The 19406-nt window shown below is 50.0% G+C and overlaps 1 protein-coding gene across 2 annotated transcripts in view; it reads left to right on the forward strand.

The window, feature by feature from the left end:
* Positions 1-19196, forward strand: part of Ube3c (ubiquitin protein ligase E3C) — a 90674-nt gene extending 71478 nt beyond the window's left edge. For both annotated transcript variants that reach the window (XM_042671582.1, XM_042671581.1), the window contains 5 exons: positions 2424-2636; positions 6897-7085; positions 7185-7251; positions 11752-11882; positions 17772-19196. In XM_042671582.1, coding sequence (XP_042527516.1) covers positions 2424-2636; positions 6897-7085; positions 7185-7251; positions 11752-11882; positions 17772-17942 — 771 coding nt within the window. In that variant the 3' untranslated portion in view covers positions 17943-19196. The remainder of the gene's footprint in view (positions 1-2423; positions 2637-6896; positions 7086-7184; positions 7252-11751; positions 11883-17771) is intronic.
* Positions 19197-19406: the final 210 nt, after the last annotated feature.

The following is a 19406-nucleotide window of genomic DNA, read 5'->3' on the forward strand; positions in this document are numbered from 1 at the left end:
ATTCTTTCAGATTAATTAAGAAATCATTGGTCTTCACATCACAAATAAAGCGCAAGGACACAGTACTGAGCCTTCTGGCTGAGGCTGCCACGGTCCAGAGAGAATGCTGTCTGTGCTGCCTTGGGACTACTGCAAGTGAACAAGACACCAGTTTATTTGGTGTTTATTTGGGAGACTGTATTACCGGCTGTTTTCTAGCGTCCTCCTGTCATTTACAGAGGGCGAGACCAGGGGATCGGAGGCCGCGTTGGCGGGGTGTATAGATGGATGGCAGTGAGATCAGGTACAGCCGGCCAGTAGAAGTTGGGAGATGGATCCGTGCCCCAGAGCAGCGTAGACCTGGTGCAGGCCCGTCCAGCTTGCTCTAGCTTTTCAACTCCCCTGCCTCAGTTTACCCAGACCTGTGTGCCTGGACAGTCCGGTCTTGCCCTGGTGTGTATGATGTGGTCTGGTAGTAGGTTTCCAGTGGGAAGAGAATCCTAACCACCCTGGAGATGATGTTTGGATTGTGTCTGGACGTGGCGTGTGTCATGCTAAACTGTGGGGCAGAGGGACCTGGCAGTGCCTGGGCCGCGCTCCCACAGCCTGGCTCAGTGCAGCACTTAGAAGGTGGGCCGCGGCCGCTGGGCCGGGCGTGGGGGTGGGCCGGGCGTGGGCGGGGGGCTCTCTTTTTGTCTGTCTCTGCCTCTGTGGTTGATTTTCCACAATCCTGGGCAGCAGTCCCAGTTCTCCATCTCTAACGTGAGAAAGAGGCCCCTCCCCTCTTCTGGAAAAGGGGGTTCTCGCCGACCAAGCAGGGTGCTCGCACCCTGTCCTTTGACCACCAGCAGGGGTGGGAGTTCTTACATACCCTATGTAACAGGAACCTGCTCATGCCCAGTCATGTAAAGGTCTGATACTGATGCCAGGCCGTGCAGCAGGGTTTGCCTGAGGGCCTAGGGCCTTCTGTGAGGGAGGGAGGCCCGAGGCCCGACCTCCACAGCCCTGGCCCAGGACTGCCAAGTGAGAGGGTGACCTCTGTGGCCTGTCACTGCAGGTTACAGGAAGTGTGAGTGGGTGTGGCATTGTTAGGTCATCATGCATCCGAATGCTTGGATAGCAAGGAAAAAGTAACTTGAAGTAATGCAGGTACCCGTGGCTCACCCCTGTGATCCTAGCTAGTCGAGGCTGAGATCTGAAGATCAAAATCGGAAGCCAGCTTGGGAGAAGTCCATGAGACTCTAAGTAACCACCACCCAAAAAAAAGCTGGAAGTAGAGCTGTGGCTCAGGTGGTAGAGTGGCAACCTTGAAAATTTTAAGGGGGCTGGGAAGGTGGCTCAGTGGTAGAGCACTTGCCTTGTATGCATGAGGCCCGGGGTTCAATTCTTCAGCACCACATAAACCAAAAGCAAAAAGCCGGAAGTGGCACTGTGGCTCAAGTAGTAGAGAGCTAGCCTTCTGCTGAAGAGCTGAGGGACACCACCTAGGCCCAGAGTTCAAGCCCCACGACCGGCCCCCCCCCCCCCCAAAAAAAATTTAAGGGACAGCTGGGTGCCAAAGGCACACCCCTGTCATTCTAGCTACTCAGAAGGATGAAATCTGAGGATCGAGGTCTGAAGCCAGCCTGGGCTGGAAGCTCCTTGAGAGTGTTCTCTCCCATTAGCCACCAAAAAGTTGGACGTGGAGCTGTAGTTCAAATAGTAGATCACAAGATCAAGTGGTAGATCACACAAAAGTTTAGGGACATCATCCAGGCCCCGAGTTCAAGCTCCGGAACTGGCACCAAAAAGAAAAGACCCTCCAGCCTCAGCCTTCCAAGTGCTGAGAAGAAGCATTTCCTAACATGTAAAGCTCATGTGTATTGCACACGCTGTCACTGCAGAGCTGGTAACTGGGAAAGATGGCCTGGCCCGTGTCGAGGCCCCAGCATACCCAAGAGTGAATACAACTGTCACTGGGAAATGAAATCCTTACAGATTTGGAGGAAGGATTCCAAAATCCAGTGACCAGACTGCTTGTGAGGGAGAGGAGAGAAGCCGCACAAAGCAGATTCACAGTAGAGTAATGAAGCTGAAGCTAAGAACAAGAATGACCGAACCCTAGTGCTGGAAAGGCTGGTGAAGAGCCCTTTATTTTAGCCTTCAGAGGCAGCCCTGTCCCTCCGTACCTTTGTGTTGCAATGAGTCTGCCATTCGTGATGACTCGGTACAACAGCCCAGAACACTTGCAAGCTTAAAACATTTAAGGAAGACACTTGCTGGTCTCTGTTGCCGCCTGAAAGGGCCCATCTTGCGTTCACATCCTGTGGCCTGTCCCCGGCTGCCACAGGGCTGTCTGCATGCAGAAGGCATGGGCAGCCTGGCTGTGGCAAGCCCCGGTGTCTGTCTGCAGGAAGCAGAAGGAAGCTTGCGCGTGCTAACCCCTGTCCGCTCTCTGTTTAAAGGCGCTTTATGAAAACATGCTCGTGGAGCTGCCCTTCGCAGGCTTTTTCCTGTCCAAGCTGCTGGGGACCAGTGCCGACGTGGACATCCATCACCTGGCCTCCTTGGACCCCGAGGTGTACAGGAACCTTCTGTTTCTCAAGAGCTACGAGGAGGATGTGGAAGAGCTGGGGCTGAACTTCACTGTGGTGAACAACGACCTGGGGGAGGCCCAGGTGAGTCCCAGACCCCAGGCTTGCGCCCACTCCCGTCCTCACCAGCCCTGAGCCTGTGCCTGCCGCCTGCCCTCCCCTCCTCCGCCGGAGCCCCGCCTCCTCCAGCCTCCCACCCACCCGCCTGGCCCCTCCCACCCTGACGGGAGCCTGCTAACCAGCCCTCCTCCTTGTCCCGTGCCTTCTGGGCCCTCCCGCTGCCTGTGAGGATTTCTGTTCTTTTCTTTTTCTTTCTTTTTGTTTTGCACAACTCTATTGGAGTTTCAAACTTTTCTTTTTTGAGAAGAGATATCTATATGTAACCCAGGCTGGCATCAAACTCAATCTTGACTGCCTCCCAAGTGCTGGGATTACAGGGGTGAACCACCACAACCTGTCTCCAACCTAATTTGCTGGGTGTGGGTGGATGTGGGTGGGTGTGTGTTGGTCGTGGGGCCTGAACTCTGGGCCTGGGCGCTGTCCCTCAGCTCTTCAGCTCAAGGCTAGCACTCCACCACTTGAGCCACAGCACCACTTCCAGCTTTTTCTGCTTATGTGGTGCTGAGGAATCGAACCCAGGGCCTCATGCATGCAAGGCAAGCACTCTACCACTGAGCCACCTTCCCAGCCCTAATTTTCTTAATAGCAGCTTTATTGCAATTGAATTCACACGCCACAAAGCGTACCTGCTCTGAGTGTAAAGATCGGTGCTTTTAGTATGCAAGAATATATAATACAGCTGATAGAGCTATGAGCCATCGCCACAGCTAAATGTAGAATATGACATTTCTATCCTAGACCTCCTCAGCACCCCTGCACAGCGTCCTGTCAGCTTACTCTGTGGTTAAAAGGCCTACCACTTGCAAAGCCCTGAGAAATACAGAGGCTGGACACGTGGGATGTCTCACTGCCTCCAGCTGCACAGTTACGTGGCCATTACCCAATTTCACTTCAGAAATTGCTGTTTGCACCTGACTGCCTCATTTTCAATCCCACCAGCAAGGCAGGAGGCCCCCGTTTTCCCAATACTTCCTCCTTCCTCCTCCTCCTCTTCCCCCCCCATCCCCCCACTCCAAGAGAGGACAGTCCTGCCAATACTGGTAGAACTGAGGCAGTAACCTGAGTGTTGCTCTGAGTCTCCCGTTGCACAGATCTGGTTCAGCACTGTGCTCTGTATGTGTGCATGCACACAGTACTCAAGGTCTGCATCCCCTGCCCTGCTGTCTCTGGGGTGGCATCGGCACAGGGCACAGCCTCTCTGGTTAGACCGTAGGCTCTGAAGCACAGAGGGCTGTGGCTGTGAGTGTTGCTCAGTGCACTGTCATGTGTTTTCTGTGCACAAGTCCCGGATGTCCATCTCCATCAAACCCACACTCCCCCACCCCCAGCCAAGAATACACACGCATGCGCGTGTACACACACACACATTTGAATATGCAGATGTCTAAATCTTCTGGTTATGGCTTTAAAATGATCCTCTTTTAGAACGTGAGTTTTCAGTCTGTTTCTCAGCCTTTAAACTCACCTATTACAGAAATAGGCTTGGATTAAATCCTAGGTTGGAGTAAGGAATATCAACACTGCTTGAGCAGTGTTATTTGAACTGACAACAGTGTCATGAATCAGGACTGAGAGAGGCGGGGCTGAGTTTAACTTAGTTGCAGCTTGGTTGTGTTTGGTTCAGTGTGTTGTCGGAAGTGTAAAACTAGCCGTAAGTTGAAGTGGGACTGGAAGGCAAACGTCGTTGTCCTGTAGACAGTGCTGTGTGCTGCTGGTGCCCTGTACCTCCTGGAGGGATGCTAGAAAGCGGAATAGCATTCTAGAGCAGGTCACAGCAGTTTTAATGTGTAGCACTTCCCAGCAGGCTTCAAGCCACCAGCCTCCTGAATAGCTAGGATTACAGGCCTGAGCTACCTGCACTCAGCTAGGATTTCAAATTAAAAGTAGGATTTTAAATTAACAGTGGCTCACACCTGTAATCCTAGCTACTCAGGAGACTGATCAGGTTCAAAGCCAAAGCCAGCCCCAGCAGGAAAGGCCATGAAACATTTATCTCTTAATTAACCACCAAAATCCTGCAACTACAGTTAGGGCTCAAGTGGTAGAGCTCTAGCCTAAAGGAATAAACCTGAGGGCTAGGGTCCAGGCACTGAGTACAAGACCAGTCCCCTCCCCACCAAAAAAAATTTTTTTTAATCCAACCGTTTTAAAGTTATTAGAAATATTCATTGTTTCTGATTAGCCAAGGTAATTGGAGCTTTCAGAATTCCGTAAACTGAAAACTTCACTGGTCCTGTGCCTTCCAAGTCACACCAGCACGCCATCATTTATTACCTGCCTTAATCCACTTAAAGGACGGATGTTGTTTTTATGTATGGAAGTCTAATAGCTAGCCTCAGGAGACCTAGTAACAGATGGACTGTCCCCGAGTGCTGGCAGAGGAATTAAGGTGATGAACTGTCTGTACTCAGCCCAGAGACAATTGTTTGAAAGCCCATTGTTAGATTAGATGGTTCCAAAATTTAAAAGCGTAAATTAGTAAAGAAGACCAAATTATCATTAAAAAGGTGAAGCCATTCAGGAGACTGAGATTGGAGGATCAATTCAAAGCCAACCTAGGCAGGAAAGTCCTTGAGCCTCTGATTTCCAGTTAAACACACACAGAGTCAGAAGGGGAGCTGTATTCCTAAGCAAAAAGGTTCATGGACTGCACCTGGGTCAGGAATAGAGGGAGGGAGACAGAACCAAAAACACTTGTGAAAACTACAATCTAGTTCTTGATGTCTCTGGTGCACGCTGGCACTGCTGCGCTCCTTGTGTTTCCCAACCCTCTGTACACTTACAGGTTCTAAGTGTGGTTGTGTCCTGCTTTCTCTCGTTTGGTTATTTTTGAGATAAGGTCTTACTGTATAGTCCAATCTAGCCTTGACCTTGAGATGTTCCTGCCTTTCTTCCCAACTGCCCAGCTTTGGTTTTGAGGTAGGGTCTCATACCTTTTTGCTCAGGCAAGCCTTGAATTCTAATCCTCCCTTTCTCTAACACCCAAGTTAATGGAATTACAGGTGAGCTCCACCGTCTGCTGTCTCTATAGAAATAGAAGTGTGAGGGGCTGGGAAGGTGGCTCAGTGGTAGAGCGCTTGCCTTGCATGCATGAGGCCCTGGGTTCGATTCCTCAGCACCACATAAGCGAAAAGAAAAAAGCTGGAAGTGGCGCTGTGGCTCAAGTGGTAGAGCGCTAGCCTTGAGCTGAAGAGCTGAGGGACAGCACCCAGGCCCAGAGTTCAAACCCCATGACCGGACCAAAAAAAAATTTATTTTTTTTTTAAATAAAAAAAGAAGTAGAAGTGTGAGGAGCCAGGCACTGGTGGCTCACACCTGTAATCGTAGCTGAGATCTGAGGGTCACCATCCAAAGCCAGCCCGGGCAGGAAAGTCCATGAGACTCTTATCTCCAGCTAACCACCAGAAAACAGGAAAGTGGCACTGCGGCTCATAATGGTAGAGTGCTAGCTTTGAGCAAAAGAGCTCAGGGACAGTGTCCAGGCCATGAGTTCAGGCCCGACAACTGATGACAAAAAAAAGTCTGAGCCATACAGTAACTGAGTTACTGTTTTTCCACAGCCTCAACGCTTTCAGTTACATTTTCTCCAGAGTGAAGTCTTTATTCTCTCCTGGCTTAAGCTCATTTGTTTAGAGTATTGTCTTTTCCATGTGCCAGTGGTTCATATCTGTGATCATAGTTACTTAGGAGGCGGTGATCTGAGGTTGTGGTTCAAAACCAGCCCAAGCTGGAAAGTCCATGAGACTCTTTAAGTGACCAGCACAAAGCCAGAAGTAAGGTATAGCCTAAATGGTAAAGCACCAGCCTTGAGCAGTAAAAGCTAAGGGACTGTGCCCAGAAATAGTACTGGCACAAAGAAAAAAGTTTCTTTTTAATAAATTTGCTATTGTTGGGTGGTGTGTTGTTTTTTTGCTACTTGAACTCAGTGCCATGCATTCTTCATTGTTTGCTTATTACTGGTGCTTTGCCCCTTGAGCCACACCTTCAACTGGCTTTTTATTAATTTAGTTGGAGACACAGTCTCAAGGACTTTCGCTTGCTTCCAACTGTGATCTTCCAGTTTTCTTGAGAAGTTGAGTTTACAGTGTAAACTCGGAGTGCCTGCCTTGGGAGTCATCTTTGAACCTGCAGTGTTGTATCCTGGTTGTACTGTTTTGTATTAGTTTCTTTGTTTCCTATTATCATACTCTGGACCTTTGGTTGTCCTGTGCTTCATCCTCTAAGGTAGTTGAGCTAAAGCTTGGTGGGAAGGATATTCCTGTCACGGGTGCCAATCGCATTGCGTACATCCACCTAGTAGCTGACTACCGGCTGAACAAGCAGATCCGCCCACACTGCCTGGCTTTCCGACAGGGCTTGGCCAACGTCGTCAGCCTGGAGTGGCTCCGGATGTTTGATCAGCAGGAAATTCAGGTACACTCTCTCCTGACCATTGGGGATACATTGTTTCAGGAAATGGAAAGCTTCCTTTAAAATAAAACCTGCCTCCCATTTTACAACTTTATTTTTTAGGTATTAATTTCTGGTGCACAAGTTCCTATAAGTCTAGAGGACCTAAAATCCTTCACCAACTATTCAGGTATGTCATAGCCTAACTGAATATGATTCCTGAGATGTTATAGGCAGTCAGGTCTCCAAATCAGCTTCTAGTGGAATCTTTATGTGTGTAATTAATGTTGCTTAAGAACCAGAATGCAAGCCGGGTGCCAGTGGCTCACGCCTGTAATCCTAGCTACTCAGGAAGCTGAGATCTGTGGATCATGGTTCAAAGCCACCCTGGGCAGGAAAGTCCAATTAACCACCAGAAAACCAGAAATGGCGCTGTGGCTCAAGTTGTAAAGCGCTTGCCTTGAGCTGAAGAGCTGAGGGACAGCGCCCAGGCCCAGAGTTCAAGTTCCACAACCAACAAAAAAAAAACGAACCAGAATTCTAGAGGAGGCAAAAGCAGTGATGCATGGGTGTGTGGATGGATGGACGGACGGACGGACGGACGGACAGACAGACAGACAGGTAAGTAGATACATGAATGCATGGATTCATGGATGCCTGCTTGAAGCCACTATTCTCTGTGTCCTGGAAGGTTTCCTCTTTTCTCCAATAAAGTCAGCCTTGAGCTGAAGAGCTGAGGGACAGTTACCAGGGTCAAAGTTCAAACCCCACAACCGACCAAAAATAAACTTTTTGGGGGGGGGGGGGTCCAGTCGTGGGGCTTGAACTCTGGACCTGGGCGCTGTCCCTCAGCTCTTCAGCTCAAGGCTAGCGCTCTACCACTTGAGCCACAGCGCCACTTCTGGCTTTTTTCTTTTTGCTTATGTGATGCTGAGGAATTGAACCCAGGGCCTCATGCATGCAAGGCAAGCGCTCTATCACTGAGCCACCTTCCCAGCCCATAAATAATATTTTTTTTTTTAATTTGTTACTGCCGGGCGCCGGTGGCTCACGCCTGTAATCCTAGCTACTCAGGAGCCTGAGATCTGAGGATCATGGTTCAAAGCCAGCTCGGGCAGGAAAGTCCGTGATACTCCTATCTCCAATAAACCACTAGAAAGCCGGAAGTGGCGCTGTGGCTCAAGCGGTAGAGTGCTAGCCTTCAGCTGAAGAGTGCAGGGACAGAGCCCAGGCCCAGAGTTCTGTTTTTGGTCTGTAGTGGGGCTTGAACTCGGCCTGGGTACTGTCCCTGAGTACTTTGGCTCAAGGCGAGCGCTCTGCCACTTTGAGCCATCACCTTTCCCTTGTTCTCTACCAGTTTTAAAATAATTTTAAGTATTCTGGGCTGGAAGCATTGATATATATTTATAATCCCAGAACTTGGAGACAAAGGTAGTAAAATCACAAGTTCAAGGCCAGCCTGTGCTGTATAGTGTAGTGAGACCTTATCTCAATAGGCAGGTAGGCAGCCGGGTTTGGCAACACCTGTCTGTCATTCCAGCCATCAGGAGGCTTGTGAGTTGGGAGTCCAGCCTGGTCAACATGGATAGACCACCAGGAGGAAAGTGAAAGGACAAACCACAGATTAGGAGAAAACAGCATACATAATGATGAATTTGTATTTAGGTCTATGAAAACTCTTGCTATGGGGCTGGGAAGGTGGCTCCGTGGTAAAGTGCTTGCCTTGCCTGCATGAGGCCCTGGGTTCCATTCCTCAGCACCATATAAGCAGAAAAAGCCAGAAGTGGCGCTGTGGCTCAAGTGGTAGAGCGCTAGCCTTAAGCTGAAGAGCTAAAGGACAGCGCCCAGGCCCAGAGATCAGGCCCCACGACCGACAACAACAAAAAACAAAACAAACAAAAAGAAAGACTCTTGCATTAGAAATAGGGGCAAAATACTTAAAAGGACATTTTTAAGTATCTTTAGTGGCCAGTAAGCCATTTCGTTTCAAATTAAGCCCACCCTAAACTGGCTGTAGATAAGAAGGAAGTCAGTTTCCAGTGTGAGCCAGTCTGTGGAGACATTAGCAGGCAGTAGAGACTCGAGCTTCTCTGGTGGAAGTATAGAGGTATCTATATAGTTGAATGTGGAGTTAACTGAGTGTTGGTCTTTACACCCCAGCTCCCACACAGACCAGTATGACTTGATAGATCACTAGCCTTCCCAGAAGAGTTCGTGAAATCACAGCCTAGAGCCAGTGGCTGGCACATACCTGAAATCCAAGATGCTCAGGAGACTGAGATCTAATGATCACAGTTAAAGCCAGCCCCAACAGGAAAGCCACCAAAATACTGGAAGTAGAGCTGTTTCTCAAGTGGTAGAGCATCAGTCAGCTTTGAGTAGAAAAAGCTCTAAGGGACAGTACAGAGGCCCTGAATCCAAGCCTCCCCCAAAAAAGAGAGGGATAACTGGGTGCCAGTGGCTCACGCCTGTAATCCTAGTTACTCAGGAGGCTGAGATATACAGATCACGGTTCAAAACCAGCTTGGGCAGGAAAGCCCATGAGACTCTTCACTCTAGTTAACCACCAGAAAGCCAAAGTGGATCTGTGGCTCAAGTAGCAGAGCACTAGCCTTGAGGAAAAAACAACTCTGGGACAGCACCCAAGATCAGCACCCAAAAAACCCACTATTAGAACTTACCTCACACTCATTAGGATAGCCATTACTAAAGAAAAATCAGAAAATAGAAGGTGTTGAATAGAATGTGCAATATAAAATAGCTCAACTGTTCTGGAAGAGGATCTGACTAGTTCTCCAAAGAATGGAGCATATGCTAGGGGTTGGAACTCAATGAAAGAGTGCCAGCCAGCCGGGCGCCGGTGGCTCACGCCTGTCATCCTAGCTACTCAGGAGGCTGAGATCTGAGGATCACGGTTCAAAGCCAGCCGGGCAGGAAAGTCTGTGAGACTCCTATCTCCAATAAACCACTAGAAAGCCCAAAGTGGTGCTGTGGCTCACGCGGTAGAGTGCTAGCCTTGAGCTGAAGAGCACAGGGACAGCGCCCAAGCCCAGAGTTCAAGCCCTACGACCGACCAAAAAAAAAAAAAAAAGTGCCAGCCCTTGAACAAAATAGCCAAGTGAGGTGGGGCACTGGTGGCTCACACCTTAATCCTCGGAAATCAGGAGCCTGAGATCTGAGGATTGCAGTTCAAAGCCAGCCTGGGCAAGAAAGTCTGTGAGACCCTTACCTCCAGTTGACTGCTATTAGAGCTAGAAGTGAAGCTAGTAGAGCTGACCAGTCCTTGAATTCAAGCCCCAGTACCAGGGTGCACACGTACACATAGGAAACTGGTTATGCTGATCATTGTGAATTACAACCCTGAATTGGTGTTTTGAACTGTTTTAGAATTGAACTCAAATCTTTATATATACAGGCAAACAATACCTAACGTCACACTCAAGTCCCCATACTAAAGTCTTAAGTTTGAGGAAATGGAATCAGTCTGACCTTTACTTTGCCAAGAAATGGACCTGATTATTTGCATGACCCAATTTGCACTGAAGGCTTACACCTTTAATGATCTTAGCTATTCCCGTAAATAGGCTTACTTAAGATATTATCATAGTCATTTCGCCTCCAATTAGTGCACTTCAGATATTTTATTGATGTTATTTCTACAGTGTATTAACAATGAGGGAACAATATATAGCTATTATTTTAGTTTTAGGGAGCATTTAAAGAAATTAAAAGCTATAAGTAGCAGATAGTACATTTTAGAATAACGGTCTAGTCACATGCAGGCCTGGTTGTTGGCCATGCTCTGCACTTTATTATCAGAAGGAGAGGTGATAAATTAACATAGATACCAAGATCTCGTTGGCCAAATTCCTGGCTCTATTAAAATAAAAGTCCCGGTGTCTTCCCTTCTCCAGCCGTACGGTCATGTGTGCGGACACCTCAGTGTCTGCTTGGGGATGGTGACTTTGGGGTGCTTCTGGCCAGGCTCAGGGGGCACACGCTCATCTAGCTGGCTACTCCAGAGGCGAGAGCTGAGGATCATCGTGGCACAAGGCCAGCCTGGGCAGGAAAGTTCATGAGGCTGGAAATGGTGCCGTGGCTTAAAGTAATAGAAGCACTAGCTTTGAGCACAAAAGCCCAGGGACAGCGCCCAAGTCATGAGTTTGAGCCTCAGGACCAGCACACACAGAGAAAAAGAACTCAGACTTTGTGAAGGACCTGCCAGCACCCCCTTCTGACTCTCCATGCCTTCTTTGCAAAGTAGCCGGGCATCGGGGCTCTTACCTGTCATCCTAGCTACTCAGGAGGCTGAGATCTGAGGATTGGGGGTCAAAGCCAGCCCAGGCAGGAAAGACTGTGAGATTCTTATCATCAATAGCAGAAGTGGTGCTGTGGCTTAAGTGGTAGAGCACTAGCCTTGAGCTGAAGAGCTCAGTCAGGGACAGCGCCCAGGCCCAGAGTTCAAGACCCACAACTGACCAAAAAAACCTTCAAAACTAGCAAGGGCAGGAGAGACCTGAGAACCCTCATCTCCAAATAAGGGTGGAGCTGGGGAGATAGCTCTAGAGCTCCCCCCTCCTGTGACAGGTAAGGGGAAACGTGGGAGTCGTTCCCCGAGTTTGGGGCCTGGTGCTTTTCAGAGAATCCTCTTCGATATTGTTTGTAATGCAGTTTGTGCATTTTGTCCTAGGAGGCTATTCTGCCGATCATCCCGTCATTAAAATCTTTTGGAGAGTTGTAGAAGGCTTCACTGATGAAGAAAAGCGCAAACTGCTCAAGTTTGTGACCAGCTGCTCTAGACCGCCTCTCTTGGGATTTAAGGTACATAGCTTTGATGCAGTTTGCTTCCTACCAAGCTCAGTCGTGCTTGGTAGTTGGTACCTGTATCTCTCCTTGGGTTTGCTGTGTGCCACAGCACTGACCCAGGCATGTGGTTGAACACACCTGTGTTGGGATAGAGTCTGGTCTCCTGAATCCACCATGCTTTTACTTATGAACTGAAGAAATCTCAGTCTGCAAATGTTGGTCTGGTGTATATGAGCAGAAGTAAATTGTTATTCTAATTGTCTCTATTATGTTCTGTGACATAACCTTATTTTGTTGCTTCTCGAAATTAATGCTGATCTCATATAGCTTGGTGTACAATTATAATTGCTTGAGGAATAATATTTCTTAGTTATGAAATAAGATTAAGGGCTGGGAAGGTGGCTCAGTGGTAGAGCACTTGCCTTGCATGCATGAGGCCCTGGGTTCGATTCCTCAGCACCACATAAGCAAAAAGAAAAAAGCCGGAAGTGGCGCTGTGGCTCAAGTAGTAGTGCACTAGACTTGAGCTGAAGAGCTGAGGGGACAGTGCCCAGGCCCAGAGTTCAGGCCCCACGACCGGACCCAAAAATAAATAAATAAAAAGAAATAAGATTAAATGAAGTCTCCATACTTGAGTACACAGTGGTGGGTGGTATGATACAGAATAATACTGAATTGGAAAAGCCTTTTGTATTACTTACATTACTTTATCTATGAAACATTTACAGTTCTGAGTGAAGTTGCTTCTTAACCTTTGCTTTAGATTTATCTTAAATGGTCAGGTGCTGGAGGCTCAGACTTATAATCCTACCTAGGATTACAGGAGCCTGAGATCTGAGGTCGAGGTTCAAAGCCAGCCTAGGCAGGAAAGTCTGTGATACTGTCATGTCTAGTTAACCACCAAAAAGCGGTAAATCACCAGCCTTGAGCTATAAAGCTAACAGTTCCCAGGCCCTGAGCTCAAGCCCTAGGACCATTATGTATGCTGTTTTCTCCTAATCTGTGGTTTGTCCTTTCACTTTCATTGGTGGCAGGTGGATGCTCTCCACCTCTTAGTTTACGGTGTGAGCAGCAGCTCCGCTGCCCCTGGCAGGTTAGAAGTGGACCTTCTGGGTGTCTGCAGCTCTGACCATGATTTGGGCAGTAAGATGGTCGCCTGCCCTCCATGCTCTGGAGCATGCTGACTTGCCACCACCCGTCCCCTGCCGTTGTATGGAGCGCCCCTGCCTTCCCTGGGTGCAGCCCTTGACGGTGCCACGGGTACAGCAAGTTCTCCTGGGAATTAGCCCCCCCACACACACACACACACCCCGCCCTGCCATCGAGAGTGTGCTGGGGCAGGTCACTCCTGCCCCCGGCACCCACCTGCCTGTGGGGAGCTGCATTCTTCTCAGGGCCCCAGGCTGGAGCCAGGCCAGACAGGTGACAGCCGATGATGGACTTCCACACACAGCACAGCAAGCACCAGCAAAGAACCATGGCACCAGTGGAAGAAGGGAGACACCACTCGGTCTAACGTGTCTGAAGTGCAGAAGAGCGAGTCTGTAGCTTTTTTGGTTTGGTTTGAGTTTTTTGTTTTTTGGGGGTTTTTTTTGGCCAGTTCTGGGGCTTGAACTCTGGCCCTGATGCTGTCCCTGAGCTCTTCAGCTCAAGGCTAGTGCTCTACCACTTGAGCCACAGTGCCACTTGTGGCTTTTTCTGCATATATGGTGCTGAGGAATCGAGCCCAGGGTCTCATACATGCGAGGCAAGCACTCGACCACTGAACCACCTTCCCAGCCTGCTTCTGTAGCTTTTGGAGGATGTAGAAATGTTCCAAAACTGGTTTGTGCAGATGATTGTATTCATCTACAGATGCGTTGGAATTACTGAAATTACAGCCAGGTGCCAGTGGCTCACACCTGTCATCCTAGCAACTCAGGAGGCTGAGATCCGAGGATCACAGTTCAAAGCCAACCCTGGCAAGGAAGGCCATGAACCACTCATCTTTAATTAACCACCCAAAAGCTGGAAACAGAGCTGTGGCCCAAGTGGTAAAAGCACCATTCTTGAGTGGAAAAGCTAAGGGTTAATGCCCAGGCCTAATTTCAAGCCCCAGGAGTAAAATAGAAAAACTAAGAGGGGGCCTGGGGGTTTAGCCAGCGGAAGGGCTCCCGCCTGGCGTGCACAAGGCCCTGGGTTCGGTCCTCAGCCGGGGGGGGGGGGGGGCAGGGGGGACTAAGAGGGAGCAAAAGCAAAGCTGTGGGTGTGGGTGTGTTTCGGTTTTGGGGTTTGAACTCTGTACTTGAGTGCTGTCCCGGGGGGGGGGGGGGGGGGTTGTGTGTGTGTGTGTGTGTTTCGGTTTTGGGGCTTGAACTCTGGGCCTGGGTGCTGTCCCTAAGGTGTGTGCGTGTGTGTGTGTGTGTGTGTGTGTGTGTGTGTGTGTGTGTTTCAGTTTTGGGGCTTGAACTCTGGGCCTGGCGCTGTCCCTCAGCTCTTCAGCTCATGGCTAGGGCTCTACCACTTGAGCCACAGAACCACTTCTGACTTTTTCTGCTTATGTGGTGCTGAGGAATTGAACCCAGGGCCTCATGCATGCAGAGCAAGCCCTCTACCACTGAGCCACCTTCCCAGCCCGATAATTTGGAAATAAATAAAATAGAAAGGAAGAAAAGCAAGGGAAGGCAAGATGGGAGGTGTGGTTCTTTTTTTTTGCCGATTATGGGGTTTGAACTCGGCCTGGCGCTGTCCCCCAGCTCTTCATCTGCACACCAGTGCTCTACCACCTGAGTCTCAGCCCCACTTGCAACTTTTTCTGCTTATGTGGTACTGAGGAATGGAACCGAGGGCCTCACACATGCAAGGCAAACGCTCTACCACTGAGCCACCTTCCCAGCCCAGGAGGCATGGTTCTTTAAAGCAGAAAGACTTTGAAGCTTGGCCCTGTTGGTAGTGACAGTGGCTCCTGGCCCAGTGTGTGGCTCCTCTCCTCTCCTTTCCTCTCCTCTCCCCTTCTTCTCTCTCTCCTCTCCTCTCCCCCCTCCTCTCTTCTCTCTCTCCCCCTCCTCTCCTCCTCTCGTCTCCCCCCCCCAGCTGCAGTGCTGCAGAGGGCAGAGCAGGTGAGGCAGTACGCAGCTGCAGTGCTTGGCTGCAGAAGCACAGCGTACGACGCAGATTACAGGTTAACATGTTTAATGAACGTGATTGTTACAGACCAAAAAAGTGCCATGGAGAATTGTTCAATTCCATCAGGCCATGCAATAAATAAATGGATGGTTTTTCTCCTTCTGAATTAATGCAGGTTCCCGTTCTATATTTAATTATGCACGAAATGGTGCCTGTGACTCAGATTTCAGTGAAGAACTTCATCTCACTTTAAAGATTTTTAAGTAGGAAATTCAATTAGCATTATTAAAAAAAAAGTGGAGTTTCACTAAACAAACCTTCTCAAGCGTTGGGGTGGCTCAGCGGCTTGGCAGGCCTCCCCGCAGTCAGAGCCTTTCTCTCCCTCAAAAGAGCATGCTTCCTGCCCGTATTGGGGTTTGAACTTGGGCCTCCTGCATGGTCCTGGGGAAACGTGCCCCTGGCCCACCACATGTGTGTCTTATATTTAACAAAGACAGTCGGAAAATAAGAAGTCTTAACTGTGTTATCTGTGGTTTATGCGTGTGAGCATGCATTGAGATGCAAACACATAACTGAGTGTCCAGCCCTAGGGCTGTGCTCAGTCCTGCGCTCCTGGGTTTTGCTTTTTCATTCAAGGCTGGCAGTGCACTGTTTAAGCACACCTCCACTTCTGATTTTTGGCTGGCTAATTGGAGATAGGAGCGTTTGGATTTGTCTGCCCAGCTGGCTTCAAACCATAATACTCAGATCTCAGCCCTGTGAGTACCTAGATGAATTTTGTAACTTTTTTTGTGTGTTCATGCTGTCAGGGGCTCGAACTCAGGTCTTAGTGCTGTCTCTAAGCTTTTTTTGCTCAAGGCTACTGCTCTACTTCTGCCTCTTGGGTAATTTCTTGGAGATAAAGAGTCTCAAGTACTTTTCCGCCTGGTCTGGCTTTGCACTGTGGTCCCCCTGAGTGGCTAGGATTACAGGTGAGAGTGACAAGCTCAGGCTTAGGAAGTTTTTCTGTTCGTTGGTTAATTTGGGGGACTTTGCACTTGCAAGCTAAATGAGCCACACCCACGGCCCTTTGATTGGTTGTTTTTGTTTTCCATTTATGCATTTTTGTTTGTTTTGGGGGGGGGTTGTAGGGCTTTAACTCTAGGCCTGGCGCTGTCCCTCAGCTCTTCAGCTCAGCGCAAGCACTCTTAGTGGCACTTCCGGATTTCTGGTAGTTTATTGGAGATAAGAGTCTCATGGAAAAAACATAAAATAAAAGAAAATGAAAAGAAAAAAGAGTCTCATGGAGGGCTGGGAAGGTGGCTCAGTGGTAGAGCACTTGCCTTGCATGCATGAGGCCCTGGGTTCAATTCCTCAGCACCACATCAGCAGATAAAGCTGGAAGTGGTGCTGGGCGCTGGTGGCTCACGCCTGTAATCCTAGCTACTCAGGAGGCTGAGATATGAGGATCGCGGTTCAAAGCCAGCCCGGGCAGGAGAGACCATGAGACTCCGATCTCCAATAAACCACCAAAAAACCGGAAGTGGCGCTGTGGCTCAAGTGGTAGAACGCTTGCCTTGAGCTGAAGAGCTGAGGGACAGCGCCCAGACCCAGAGTTCAGGCCTCGTGACCGACCAAAAAAAAAAGTCTCATGGACTTTCTTGCTCAAGCTGGCTTTGAACCTTGATCTCAGCCTCCTGAGTTGCTACAATTATAGGTGTGAGCCACCAGCACCCAGCTATTCTATGCATTTTTGTTGGTAACATAAAGGGGATGGACAAGAGGGGTTAGTTTCATAATAAGTGTCACTCCTTCCCTCACCGGTCCACAGTGAGGTGTAGAGTTCATTCTCAACATGGTGTCTAGTGAGTCCCACTGCTGCCTTTGCTCACCCTCTGTCCCTCCATTTCTGCACCCTCCCCTCTGCAGTAGTACCGAAGGGTACAGGGGTGAGGCTGTGAGTGCCGTGCATCTTGGTCAACATCGCCTCCTCCTCCTCCTGCATCTGATGTGCGTGGTTCCGTTTTGAGCCAGAGTCTTAGAGCTGCCCGGGCTGGCCTCAGCTTTGACCTCCCACCCCTGCGTCCTGAGCAGTGGAGCGGTCCTGCACCACCACACAGACGAAAGCTGTTTGTTTTCAGATGAAAAGGGCACGTTTATGCCCGCAGAAGATACCACCGGGTCTTGAACTCATGGCTTGGGTGCTGTCCCTGAGCTTTTGTGCTCGAAGCTAGTGCTCTACCACGTTGAGCCACAGGGCTATTTCGGACTTTTTAAGAGTCTCATGGACTTTTCTGCCCTGTGTGTTCTGAACAGAGATCCTCAGAACTCAGCCTCCTTAAATCTCAGCTAAGATTACAGGTGTGAGCCACCAGTGCCCAGCTTTCATGTCAGTTTCTTGAGTATAAGATACAAAACCTGCCGGGCGCTGGTGGCTCACGCCTGTAATCCTAGCTACTCTGGAGGCTGAGATCTGAGGATCGCGGTTCAAAGCCAGCCCGGGCAGGAGAGATCGTGAGACTCCTATCTCCAATAAACCACCAGAAAACCGGAAGTGGCGCTGTATCTCAAGTGGTAGAGCGCTCGGCTTGAGCTGAAGAGCTGAGGGACAGCGCCCAGGACCAGAGTTTCAAGCCCCACGACCGACAAAAAAAAGATACAAAACCCTTCCAAGCCCCTAATCATGGACAGTACTGGTTGGCATGGACTGAAGTCAGTGCCTTGCCACAGCCCGAGTGTGGCGGCCTCATGGTGCAGGGAGAGGCCGGTGTGGTGAACTTGACGCCAGTCAGTAACCGCGCCCTGCGCCCTGTCTTGCAGGAGCTGTACCCTGCCTTCTGCATTCACAACGGAGGCTCGGACCTGGAGCGGCTCCCTACAGCCAGCACCTGCATGAACCTGCTCAAGCTCCCGGAGTTCCACGACGCGTCCCTTCTGCGAAGCAAGCTGCTCTACGCCATCGAGTGTGCTGCCGGCTTCGAGCTAAGCTGAGCTGGTTGGGCCAGGCCGGGCCGGGCCTGGCTGAGCTGGAGCGAGCCTGGGCTGACCCCCGCAGCCAGCACTGCCAGACCCTGGAGTGGGGTGCCCAGGCCAGGCTGTGCTCTCCTGCGTCTCCCTCTGGCATTTCTCCCCTCCATTTTTAGATCCTTTTTATTACAACATGGCCACTGAACTAGTTGGACATTGCTTTTCAGATAACTTGAAATCTCCATTGTTATGTGCCATGTGGCTTCATAATTTTGCCAAGAAGAGCACAGATTTTAGACTAGAGGCAACTCAGTGAAATGAACCAAAGATGACACTTTGGCCTTGCCGACCTTCAGCATGTGTCCTGAGCTGCCGCCGGGCCTGGGCCCCGCAGACCCCGTGGTCTGCAGAGAGGGAGAGGGGGCTGCGGGGCGGAGCCGCGGCCACCGCTTCACCGCTTCCGTGTGGTTGAGTGTTTACAAGCCTAATTGTCACAACTAAAGGCATTATTTCCTGCTGCCTTTTCCCAAAGTGGTTAGGTTTGGAAAATAGAAAAAATAGTATTATTTTTATTTTATTTGTGCTTTTCAAGCCATTCTCCCCCAGGCGGGACTCGCATGCTCGTGGTTACCCCTGACCCGCGCCGTGCGGTCAGTCGGGCGGTTGGTGTGTGGCTGTGCGGTGAGTTCTCTGCTGTTGCTGTCTGCTTTGGGCTTGGAGAGCTGTCGAGGAGGAGGAGGAGCACGCTCCCCAGGCCGGTGTGTCGCCTGCACCAAGGGGCGGGTGAGGAGCGTGGGAACTGCAGCTTCTATTAAAGCCGTTTGAACCAAAGTGGTGGGCTGCGTCTCTCCGCGACCCCCGGCCCCGCCCCGCCGCCGCCAGCCTGGGCGTCCTGGGCACCGTCCAGCTCGGCACCCTCTGCTGCTGCTTGGCACATGCGGGCTTCCCCAGCACGTGTCAGAGAAGATCCGGGTGGGTCTCATGTCGGCACTTTATCGGAGCCTGGGAGCGCTTGCCAGGGACCGCGTCCTCCGCCAGCCAGCGGCGTTGCGCAGGGCGAGCCGCACGCAGGTGCAGGCGCAGCCGTCGAGGCCTGGCGTGGCAGCGCCGAGAAGCGCGCAACTCCAGCCCCGCTGGGCTCACGGAGCTGGCGGACCGCAGCTAGCAATACACTTTTAAATGTGGGAAAACTGAATGACACTTTGAAGATAATGACCATTATCAAAACAAAATGTATAATTTCTTAATTTGAGTAATAAATTAAGTGTTTAAATGCTATTTGTAGCATTCATATACGGAGATGGCATTTCTTGGGTTTTCTTTTCTCTTTGGGGTTGATTACATTGAATGTTCTAAGTCTTCGTAGGTTTGTTTTTGTGTCTTCCACTGAGCTGCCTCCCCAGCCCTGTTTCTGTATCTTACAAGTGGTTTTTAAATGGAGTGTGAGACACAAAAGACAAACTTGGAATTATCCTTGCTTGTTCTTCC

This window comes from Dipodomys spectabilis, unplaced genomic scaffold (genome assembly GCF_019054845.1).
Source record: "Dipodomys spectabilis isolate Male_0828 unplaced genomic scaffold, ASM1905484v1 ptg000646l, whole genome shotgun sequence".
Taxonomy (NCBI): Eukaryota; Metazoa; Chordata; class Mammalia; order Rodentia; family Heteromyidae; genus Dipodomys; species Dipodomys spectabilis.